The 12,190-nt window shown below is 35.7% G+C and overlaps 1 protein-coding gene across 1 annotated transcript in view; it reads right to left on the bottom strand.

Moving 5' to 3' along the window:
* The window catches only part of SLC9A9 (solute carrier family 9 member A9), a gene marked incomplete at both ends in the record, with an annotated part of 196,716 nt that overhangs the window by 75,684 nt on the left and 108,842 nt on the right, over positions 1-12,190 (bottom strand). The window contains 3 exons of the mRNA XM_080623099.1: positions 2,665-2,818; positions 8,731-8,842; positions 10,672-10,785. Coding sequence (XP_080479225.1) covers positions 2,665-2,818; positions 8,731-8,842; positions 10,672-10,785 — 380 coding nt within the window. The remainder of the gene's footprint in view (positions 1-2,664; positions 2,819-8,730; positions 8,843-10,671; positions 10,786-12,190) is intronic.

Genomic DNA, 12,190 nt, shown 5'->3' with positions numbered 1-12,190 from the left:
TCTGAATGCTTCCTGTTCAATTGAATATATGACCTGCTAGATAATAATTTAATGATGAAATGGTTAACTGGCAAAAAAACCCACAATCCATTTTGGATTCTTATTTGTTTACCCACTGTATTTTTGACTGTTCCTGTCTCCTGAGAAGGTTTACCTATACAGCAACTCATGGGTCAAGTGAGGAAATCCATTGTAGTTGCTGAGACCTTAAAGCAGCCATTTCCTGTAAGGTACTTAATTTTGATACTGTGAATAACTTCATTTCTTGTTGCTTAGATTAACTGATCTAGCAGTCTGCTTTGAATTTGAACAATCATGGTAAATCTTGTTTCCTGCAGTACTAGGAAATAGTACAGAAGTGGTTTTAAACTGCCCTGGGATGGTGCCTAGTATAAGTTCACATCAGTTGAACGCTTAAGTCTCCCAGCTTAAGATCAGTGTCCCTTTTCTGTGCTTACAGACATAGTTGCTTCAACCATTTTTCCTATAATTGGTGACATACCAAGCCATTCCAATGAGTCTCTTCACAGATAGTCATAACATTTTTGTACTCATAATACAGTTTACCTTGGTTTTATGAGCTGAACCCTTCAAATGACCATGAAAAATATAATATTTTTCTTCTAATTTTATATATTAAAAAAAAAAAAGATGGGGATAGACACAGATCAGAATTGCCATTCAGGCACAGCTCCAAGCATAATGGGGTTAGTGCACCAAGCAAAGTGGTGTAATTTGGAGTCTTACTTAAGACTAAAATGACAAATACTAGTAGCTAAGGACAAAATTCTGTATTGAAGTGTAATAAAATATAAAGACAGTTAAATATATTCACTAGAAAGAGGAATCAGAGCCTCAAGATATATTTGTAATTAAAGATGTCTATTTTAAGTTTTATCTCATTTTGACTACACTCTCATAATTTATGAAGCTGTATGTTCTGATGTCAAGAAATTAAGTGGGAGTTGTAAACCTAATAGCTTTATAGTAAGAAAATCTGCATCCCAGTTACAAACCCAAATTGATTGGTAAATCTGCTGGGATTCAGCGGACATCACCAAAGAGATGAGCATTTCAGACCAATAATGACTGTCTACTTTCAGCATCTTTGGTAAAATCAGTTGTACATGTGGGTAAAGAAAGCACATGCTTGCATTGAAGGGTGTAGTTAATAAGAGAATCAACCCCTCACTTGCAGTCTTGTGGTCCTTCCCACCTCTGGGTAGCACTAAGTAGCAGAAGAAATGCCATTTCCTCCAGCTAAATTTCTTGTGTTAGTGAAAGCACTTGACAATATTAATTTAAAAATTACCTAAAGATCTAGACCAGGTCAGACATCTAGTGACCTAAGTCCTTAGACTATACACATGACTACTGTCTACCTGCTTTTCCCCTTACTGTATTCTCAGAAGTATTCCTTAATCTCCTGTTATAGTAATTCAAACTCATTTGGTCCACAAGATTTAATGAGAATACTGCTTCTCACCCAGTTGCCATATGGAGCAACCCTGTTGCTGACTGACAGTGAAAAAGTGGCAAATCTCAGAAAGATGGCTAGTACTGGCAGAGTATATCCAAACTTGATTGACATTATTGGACATGAGAGGTGTCATGAAAAATAATTGAACTGTCACAGAAATAGAAAGCATATGGATGCCTGCATTTTTGTTTATACAATACACTTGTACACTAGGCCTTATTTTGTCTGCAAGCTTTTACCTATGCTTTTTGTTAAAGCTCCAGTTTAGGTATCTTCAGCTGGTATTTTATAGCAAGTCTGACAGGAAGGCTTGTTAATCAGACATCATTTTGTAAACAAAGAAAGCATATGCTATATAAAATAAATTATAAGGAATTGTGAATTACAAGGCTATCTTGGTACTGAGGTTTGGTGACCTTATGAATCATGGCAGTGAGTTCTAAATGGATTATGAAGAAACCAGAACTCAGGAATAGCATCACACTGATAAAAGTGGGTTTCAAAAAAGCACATTGCAGGATATGACTTTTAAATTAGATACTTCTTATTCCAGCTTCCTATTTCCCTCTCTCTTATTTAACCTCCCTTGTCTTTCATAGCTTTCTGTGAATAAAAGTGATTATGAAGTAATGTAAAAAATAATACAGTGAAGGAGCATATATAAAACAATGAGTAATAAATTAGTGGCTGAATGATGCACCAGTCCAGGCTGAATGATATACCAATGCAGGTAAATTTTGAATGATGATCAGTCCAGGCTGAATGATATACCAATGCAGGTAAATTTTTCTAGTATATTCACATTATAACGAGAAATACATTATTTATGACGTTTGTGTAATAAATACATATTTCTAGATGAGGGAAAAGTCTGACTTTATAGCTTGCTCTTCAACAGTAAGAAGGATAGGGCAAACAATCACAGTGTTTAAAATGAACAGTAGAGAAACAGACTCTTACAAAATGAGGATAGGTCTGACCTAGGTCCAAACCCATAATGAACTTGAGAAGAACCAGTTCCTTGTGGTCTGGAGCCTCTACCAGGTAGCCAAATACTTCATTCATGCTTGTAAAAGTGTATTTAAAACTATATAAGTAACCTGAGAAAGCTGTAAGAATTTAGTGATTGATCTATAGTGATTGTGTGTTATTTTCATTGTTAATATTGTAAAGACAGTACTAACCTGATCTGAAGCCATGTGAGCATCGGTGTTGTGCCCCCACCAAATACCCAGACTGTGAAAAGCACGATAAGCAGTGCTGTTGTAAACATCATTTGTTTGGGTTGGGATTCTGTGTCTCGAATAGCCAATGCAAATGCTATTGCACCACGTAAACCTAAAAAAAACCGTCAAGAATTATGAACTTAATGTGATGGAAAACCAGAATTTTACTCTTTTCAGCCTAAACTTAATTCCCAGGCAGAGGAAATTTTCAGACCATGATTATAATTTATAAAATGCTGAATTGTCCTGATTGAGAGAATGGTACTTAATGCAATGTAAGCAACTTTGCAAAAGTGGACAATGAAGATTCACATAATAATCAAACATTTTCTTTACATCCAGGGAATTCTTTGTGTTGAACAATGGCAAATTAAATAGTAGTTAAAACTTTGGGCATGTTAAAAAAGAAATCTATTCCCTGTGTTGATTTACTGACTTCAGTGGGACTACTCATGAAACCAAATGCAAGTGAGAAAGAGTGTTGGCATGAAAATTAGTACCCAAATAGGTTGCCCATTTCTTGCTTGAAAAAATAGATTTCTTTAAAATTTTATTAAAATATTCTAATGCGCTAAGAATAGTCAGAAAAATGTGACTTGAAACCAGTGCTTCTTAAAAGATGATTTTAAGTATTTAAAAAAGGGGATACAAAATAATTGTAGATTTTTAGCTCTTAATGTACTTGAAATATTACAGTAGTTGTAAAATTATATACCTGCAGAGACTTGAATAAACAAAACCTTACAAACATGGAGAAAATAGCTAAAGAGTTTAAAAAAAAGCCCCATAGGTAGTAATAAGCTGACTAAATAGGTCCTCACAGAGTGATACATTTTAAAAAAGAAGGGTTAGAAAAGCCTGCTCGTGCTTCCAGCCCTCAGGATGCATAAACCAAATAATACTCTGTATTTCCCAGTGCTCTTCGTTTATCTATTTAAATTTACTTTATATATTTCTAAAAAAAAAAAAGTAATCCACAAAAGAAGTACAGAGATCAAAGCCATTACATGTATACATTACACACTGAATTCAAAATGTACTTTGCAAGTATTGAGAGAATAAATCTAGTAATTAAACCTCTTGTAAAGCACTGATAGTATATGCAGAATCATTTAATCAGCTGCTAAATGCAGCTATTTTTGAAATAGAGCTTTAAAGCTTTTTAAGATTACATAGCTAGAATGTGAATTATTTGGTGTACAAGAGGGGACAGTTTATCCAGAGAATAACACAAAACCATTTCTGCAAGTAAGTACCAGACTGTAGCTTTACACTAGCTGAAAATGGTTAGTTGCAGCAGACTTAAAATCTCTGCTTTTATGAAAATAACGCTACAGTCAACAAGTGATCTTGTCCTCGATTTTAGTAAAATACATCTCTAAGGATGCACATACCTTTCTATTTTCTTATGGGAAAAGAGATATCAGCTTATTTTAAACGTATCTGAGGGTGGATTGAGCCACTCTTGAAATGATTTTTTCCCGGTGGTTATAGTGGTAATCTAGACGACTAGCTCAGATGAAATGCTTAAATTACTTATTGATGACTTTCTTTTGGTGGAAAACAATGCTGTTTTCCACAACTGCATCACACTGATATGTACAATATTAAATTTAGACTATCTCTTTTGGTAAGAAGGAACATATATATACATAAAAACATTAATTAATATGTCATTAAGACTCTGCTTATTGAGCAGTGGGTTGGGTATTTCTTCAGTTTAGAGAAACAGTGAGTGCTTCCACTGCATTTTTCATTAATGAAAGGCTCAACGCAGAAAAGCTAATTCAGTTTCAGCTAAAACCATGTCTAAAGTAAAATAAATAATCAAACAAAGCATTTGCTTCCAACTAAAGCAGTGGGAAGCAGATGAATGCAAACTAAAATGTAAAGACTCAATGAGAAGCAAGGAACACTATTATATATATATTAAAATACATGCCAGGTAACAACATGAAGGAAAGGAATTTTAGCCATCTAAGAAAAGACAGAAAGATACTGAAATAGGCTGAAGATAAAGAAGGTTACATTTTCTGTAACACCTCAGGGAAAAATACCAACGTATCACAATGGAATGATCTGCTCCAGTGGACTTTGGCACCCCAGCTACACCTGGAGAGAGTGGCACAGTAGAAGGAAAACAGTGATGAACCACTGGCAAAGATTCTCTCCCCTCATCTCTCAAAGATGCCGCACTGATAGCAGCTCCACATCTTTGATGTGATCTGTTGTTCCTTTGGGCTCTATCACAGATTTTCTATCAGATTTTTTGTGCTAGCTGTGCCAACCATTAAAGGACACTCTTTACTGTCGTGGAATGGACTCAGTCAGAGATCAATGTGATCAGACAAAAGCCATTTATTATAGAAAACTAACTCTTTATATACTATTTCTTAAAGTTGTTTACACTAACTTGGCCCATTGTGATTGAATACATATCTTTAAGGCCCTTAACAACTAACATATAATTGGTTAGCACAGGTGTGAGAACCTGACCTTCAAAGTTTTCCAACAGTCCTCAATTTAGCAACTCAGTAAATTCCAGCTCCTTCTTATCTTGCTGGGATTCTCACTCCCAGTGCCTCACTCCCATCCTCCTTCACCTTTAGCTGTCCCTTGGTTCATGTCGAACTCCACGTAGGCACTTGCTGATCTGGGTATGTGGCCGTTCTTTGCCAGAAAATCATCCACACTTTACTGTGTCAACACCTCCAAAACCACCCTTAGGGTTAAGATTCAGAGGTCCACAGGCTAGAAAAGGTGTGTTCTATTGGGCTTTTACCTGTCCTTTGCTAGTGCTCCACAAGCACACATCACTCTGAACCCATCTCCCTGAAGAGCCTTTGAGGGCAGTACTGTTTGTGGGTAGTGTGAAGAGAATCTGCCATGAAAGAAGACTTTCTGTATGTAAATCTGGTGTTTTGGTTTCAACCATAGTTCTCTGCTCTTTTCTTCCTTGCTTTCTTTTCTCTTTTAGCTGATTTTTGTATCTGTGTGCTTGGAAAGGTTCACTTTGACACTTCCCACCACCACGTATGTGTGAGTGTGCAGGTGTAAATGTCTGCACAGCAGCTGCCTGTACATAGACATTCTTTTTTATTTTGTTCCTGCACTTGCGTTCGACTCTTTCAGACTCTGCTGCTGTTGTAATATCTTATTTTAACAATAGTCACTTTTGTAGCATTGTATCCCACCATACTCTCTCTTGCTGATTTTTATGCTGTAGAGAAGAGGAAAGCACAGTGAAAAGTAAATAGAGATATTGGACAGAGAGTGGAAGGTGCAGTATTGTTGCTGTGAAATAGTCTCCTCCTGGTCATGTGGCAGTAATGCCCAAATATCAAACATGTTAGTGCCATGAATAAACGCATCTGGATCCATTTAGTTTCCTTCCCTTTTAATTTTTCTTACCAGTTAAAAGCATTATAACAGGGAGTGAACTGAACTGAGGCATTTTTCATGCAGCATGAACACTAGTGTATAGTGATAGCTCATTTACAATTTAAGACATTAAAATATTTCTTTTTTACATGAGCAGAGACCTCTGGCATCCACATATTAGCTGATGCTGAGCTTAATCTGAGAAGCTCAGGCCTAATTATGAGAGGACTAATCTAGTTTTGATTTACAATGGAATACTCTCAGGAATCATGATTAAACATGTTTGTAAACGTAAAGTGAATCCACCCTCTGTCATGTGGTGTTAGAGGAGTGACAGAAGCAGATGAAGAATGTAATAAATCAAAATGCTACATAATCTACTTCCAAGGCTAACTCTTCCACCTTTTCTCAAATTTGTTAATACAGCTCAAAAAGTAGAACTTAATGGCTTCAGTAGAATTCTTTGCAGAGTAAGGTATACACAAATAATAATCAGCAGTGCACTTGCCTGACCATAGCTGCATTTTTCAGGCTTCAATATTCATGGTGATTATGGCAGTAAAATTCAGTAAGTAAAGCAGTAAATGTTTGGAGCATTTGTTAGTGATAAAATGAAAAAAACCCCAAACCTAACCCCAAATTCATTGTTTAAATCTGAGTGTGTGATGCTGCAGTGAGCTAAGCCCAGTTTTCCCCCGACTGACTAGAACCTGATGCTACACCAGAATATTGCTGTTGATCTTGTGTAGGCAGTAAGCATCTTCCTCCAAACTCAAATTCCATGCCTTGTTTACTTGTGTCAGAAGCATGTCTCTTGTGGCAGTAATTTTCTTCTCTGTTTATTGCTATATACAGTATGATGTTTCTAGTAAATGAGAATGTTATTGGTAAGTAAGCACAAATCCTAGTGTATATTAAAAAATACAATTACACAGAAGCCCCATATATCCTAAGTGTTCTGTGAAGTGTGAATCTGCTGGCAGTGTGAGAAGCAGTCAGTCTTTATTGCTCTACTTGCAGATGATGGCATTTACTTTTTTTTATAGTGTTGTAAAGACATTTTTCTCTACAAAATTCAGTGTTTCTTTGAAAACAGTTAAAAATTGCTTTTCCAAGAATTTGAACATTTATATTTTAGAAGTTTTGAATGTTACTATTTTCAGTTCTCAGCTGCCAGATTGTAGTGGAATGCTAACATGTGAGTTCTCACGTTCAGTTATTGGCTGCAGGCTGCTCTCTGCTTCTAGCTCTGGGGAGAATGAAATTTGACTGGAGAAAACAAGGACAGAAAAGGTGAATAATAAGATATAATTTTGAAGATTTTTAATTCTGTAGTTTAGAAAGCATTCTTTCTATACTGATAAAACCCAAAACAAATAATTGAGTCCGGATACCAAGTAACTAATAATACAAAGCTATTTTTCATGCTCTTGGCCACCTGCTAACTTTACTGGAGTGATCTACATATACATCTTACATGGCTAACAACTGTAGGTGAGCAGGCAGCCTGAAAGCCAGTTCCTAATGGATGTATGTCATCATCTCTCACTACAATCTAGCTGGTATTAACTGACATTTTCAATGGCAGCTTTTAGCAGAAGGATTGAATGGATATAGAAATGAACTACTGTGTCGCTGCCTAGAGAGATGAAATTACATAGATGCTCAAATGAGGCACCCTGATGTGGAGAACTCCTGATGAGGAAGCTTGAAATGTGGTGCATTTTATTTTTACTTGTTATCTGGCTAAATAGATCAGTGTACATTAAGGCTGTCAATCAAGAACTTTTATCCATAAAAATCTGGTGCATGTTTTTGTATAAAAAAGCAGGAAAATGAAGAAAATAAAATTTTATAAAATTATTTCATAAGTGGCATTGTGCTACTGTGTTTCTGTCTTTTACTAAACAAATATTCTTAGCTTATAAGTGAGTTTTTCCTAACTAGCATTATAAAGTCAAGTGGAGATATTTCTAGCTTGGGGAAGTCCAAAAATACAGAATCTTGCTGAGATTTTAACAGTACAGGTGATGATGCACAAATCAGTATAGAGCATCACCCCCTCTTCTGGATTTTTTTTTTTTTTTTAATTCTACAATATTAACCAGTTAAAAATAAATAAAATCTGAATTTGGAAAATAAAGTACTCAAATATCAGGCTGACATACATATGAAAAGTTCTGTGTAATTAAATTCTCCTAGCCTTATGTTTCAAAGTAAAACTGTTCCTAAAGCTAAAGAATTTACCACAGACCACTGATTTGAGTATCAGTACTAACACTTTAACAGTTGCATCTTTACTTGCTGGTACATAAGCATTCTGTCAGGTATACTACAAATGCCTCTAAAACAACACAACAGAAAACCATGGTATCCCAAATTGACATGGGAGTGTAGACAGATGGAGGACAATGGATTGACAGATCAGCTTTCTGGGTGGTAGGTTTCAAAAAAGTTCATTAAAATAGGTCCAGAGCACAGTGAAGTTAATGTGAATACATTCATTTGCTTCATTAGCTTTGAAAAGACTATAATGAGTTTTAAGATAATGATAACTTTGTAATAAATGTGGCTTTTCTAGTGTTAGATTTATATCTTTGTCAGTTGTTAAATGGACAGGAAAAATAGCAAAATAGAACTTACCTGAGAACATCATCATGTGCTGAAAGTTCCTGGCAATCTTTCGTTTTCGACCCAAATTCAAAAGGAAAGTAAGCGGGTATATGTTGCAAGCTCTTGCAACAAAAACTGCCACCTAACATGTAAAATGTTGAGGAAAATGGTGGAGGAACTTCTGACAAAACCAGTTAACTTAAACCCAGCATTTATCCAAACTTATTTTAAAAGTGTAATTAAAATGAATATGAGATTATATTCCTTCATATTTTATATATCAGATCTTTCTGGTTCAAATTTCATTATAGAACTGTTCAGTGGCAGATATTGTCTTCCCCAGACATCCTGGTTATATATTCAGCATTACATATCCAACTTCACTCTACTTCTACTCATTGCATTTATATCACATGTGACTTCATCTTCATTCCTGTGGTAAAATGGCCAGCATCAGTTGCAGAGATGGCATTATCTCCTTGAGCAGCAATTTGCAAAGAATAAATGCGCTTTTGGACATGATTATTGCTTTCTTATTTCCTGACAATTCATATTGTCTATATCCAGCACTCTTGGCTTTTTTTTTTTTTTTTTAATGCTTTTTCTTTGGCAGTTTTTCTAAAGGGGTCCTCTATGACTCCTGTGTGATGATCACAAAAGTTGTCTTCATTAGAAACATGAGGTTATTTCAGATTTAAAAAAAAATAAAAAAAAGATAATCAGAGTTCCTTATGCATGTTTTTAGCATGTTCTGCCCTTTCCTTGTTTTGTGATGCTTAGGGCTCAGTTTTGGCACTTTTAGAATAGAGGAAATACTTGAGTGGCAATGTCTGTATGTTTTGTATCTGCTGGGCTAAAATCTGCTTAAAGCTCGTATGGACTTGGGAGAACATGCATTAGCAACGGTTGCTTCACATGTCCTGTGCAACCCTGTTGTGGTCTGTTGGCTCTTAGTGAGAGGAAATGATAGAGCCAGGTCCCTGCAGTGCTCTGCAGTACTGTCCCCACCTGGGGTGCTCATTGCTGTTCCTATGTTCAACTGTCTTCCCATGCTAGGAGTGCAGGATACAGTATTGTACTCACATTGTTGTGGTGGTGGGGTGGAATAGGCTATTGGTGTCCTCTCTGCCATCTAACCCAACCTGTAGCCAAGGGAGCAGTGATGCAGTTCTTAGTATTCGTTTGGAAATGACAGATAAGAATTACTGCAAATAAAGAGTATGATCCCAACTTTCAAAGCTATTACAGTTCATCAAGGAGTGATAAGCAAAGGGCTGCTGCTCTGAGCCGAAAGAATCATTGTGTAAATTGTCAGTGTGGAAAGCATCTGTAGCACTGTACAAGAAAGCAACAGATTTATTGAGAAACTATGGCAGATTTGGACAGAGACTCTTCTTACAAATCTTTTAAGTGTAAATAAATCCATATACACTGAAAATATGACATACAAAGAAGGAAAGATTGGAGAAATTCAGAACTGTTTTATTTTTAAGGACTTAGTATCATTTAGGTAGCTTTGGGGAAGTTCTGCTCATGGCACATGTCTCTCTGGAGGCAACTGTACAGTTTGTGGATCTGCACTGGCTCTGGACAGGCAAAAAGGTTTTGTGTGCCTGCACCTGTCCCGACTTTTGTCCCTGTACACATCCTAATTTCCCACCCCACTTGTAAACTGGTGGCAAAAGTTCCCCACCTAGATTAAAGTTCTTTGCCTTATAGCAGATCTGCAAAACAGCAACTGCCAGAAGACCATGTGCTTACATGCATTGAACCCGTTATTGAAATATATGTAATGAAGATGATTGCCTTTTGACTTGACCAAAAAATTGATTTTTAGTATTTAAGAAACTAATTGGTTTGCTTGTTGATTTATTTTTTTTTCTTCACATGGAACACGTTCTTTATATGTATAAATATATATACACACATATATATGTACGTAGATATATACTTCTTTAAAGCAAAGGATACAAATGCACCAAAGATAAAAAGAGGATTGAAGATATGATTTTGAAACGTGAATAGTGCAAGTCCCATGTAACAGAAGATGACATTCTCAGCCAAAAAATTCATGAACTCGAACAACTTAAACAAGAGAGAAAGAACATAATTATGACTCATGCCTGTAATGAACTACTGTTTGCCACCAGGTTCCTGGGAAATACAGAACTGTTTAGATGAAAGGAACAGAAATTGCACCTATTTCAAGGGTGGATTTCAAAACCATCTAATTTGCTATACCATAAACATGGTGTCTTTTAGCTTTAAAAATCATAGTTGCTTGCATGTTTTTCTCTGATTTGTGTATGAAAGCTTGACACAGACAACTGATGGAATATGTAAACAGCAAGTAAGTTACACAAGCTCAAGGCAAACTGTGAGGAAGTTGAGAGAATTTAAGCTCACTCTTGTTTACACAGGTGAGCCTGTGGAGCCACAGGGAGCTCCTGATTGCACAGTGGCTATGCATAATACAGTGCTGGATATGGGTACACTAATGTCAAGAGAGAAAAAACTAATTCCTAAATGGACTTCTAAGAACCTATGGGCCATAAAATATAATGTGATCACCATGAATATTATGCTGCAGATGAAAACTTCCGCAGTGTATGAACATCAATATCAACTACTCATTTCAAACCAAACTATTTAATATATAATTTAAACATATTATAAAATAAACATAAAATACATGATTGTGGTATGATTTCTCCTGTGAAAAAACAAGCAAAGCCAAAATATTCATTTGCCTTGAGGGGATGTTTTTGGTTGCATTTGCAGCTGATTCTATAAAAACTAATAATATAAATTTTCATTTTTATTCAGATCTGGAAAAAATCAGTCATTGCTGCCAAATAACTACAGAAGAGAGAAAAGGTCTTTTAACTTCTGAAGTTACTTTTGGGCTCAGGAGACTATGCTAACAAATCCTGATACAGTTTTAGGGCTGAAGTTTGTCAATCTGTCTATAACCAGTCATAAATCACTATCCACAATGTTACTATGGAGATATTTTATTCATCCTCAATGGGCTTATGTATTTTTTTGTAATATGTTTGTGCTTCTAAAAATAAATATCCAATAACAGTCACTGAGATCTAACAAAGGAAAAATGAGAGCTGTCGGCGTTATTATTTAAAACAAATTTCAGAGGCAAAATGACATAAAACCCACTAGTATATGGAGAGATACTTTGGGCCCCATGGCAACACCATCAATTATCCCAAGCAAACATTCCATAACCCCCATTTTGTGCTGCAGTGCCGAACAACATGAAGACAAACAAGAAATATTCACAAGTTAGTGGACATAAATTATTTCAGTTAAATTTAAATGAGAGAAACTAGTTCTCGAAAAACATCAAAGTATGTGATCTTGTGACCCATAGAAATTACTGTGATAAATCTTTGCATTTCCATTTTGGGAGCAAACAATCCCACTTCTTTGTGGGAATGTCATTTGCCACATTTTTCTAATTCTTTAAAAAATA

Source organism: Psittacula echo (genome assembly GCF_963264785.1).
Source record: "Psittacula echo genome assembly, chromosome: 7".
NCBI lineage: Eukaryota > Metazoa > Chordata > Aves > Psittaciformes > Psittacidae > Psittacula > Psittacula echo.
This window is presented reverse-complemented; position numbering and strand designations above follow the sequence as displayed.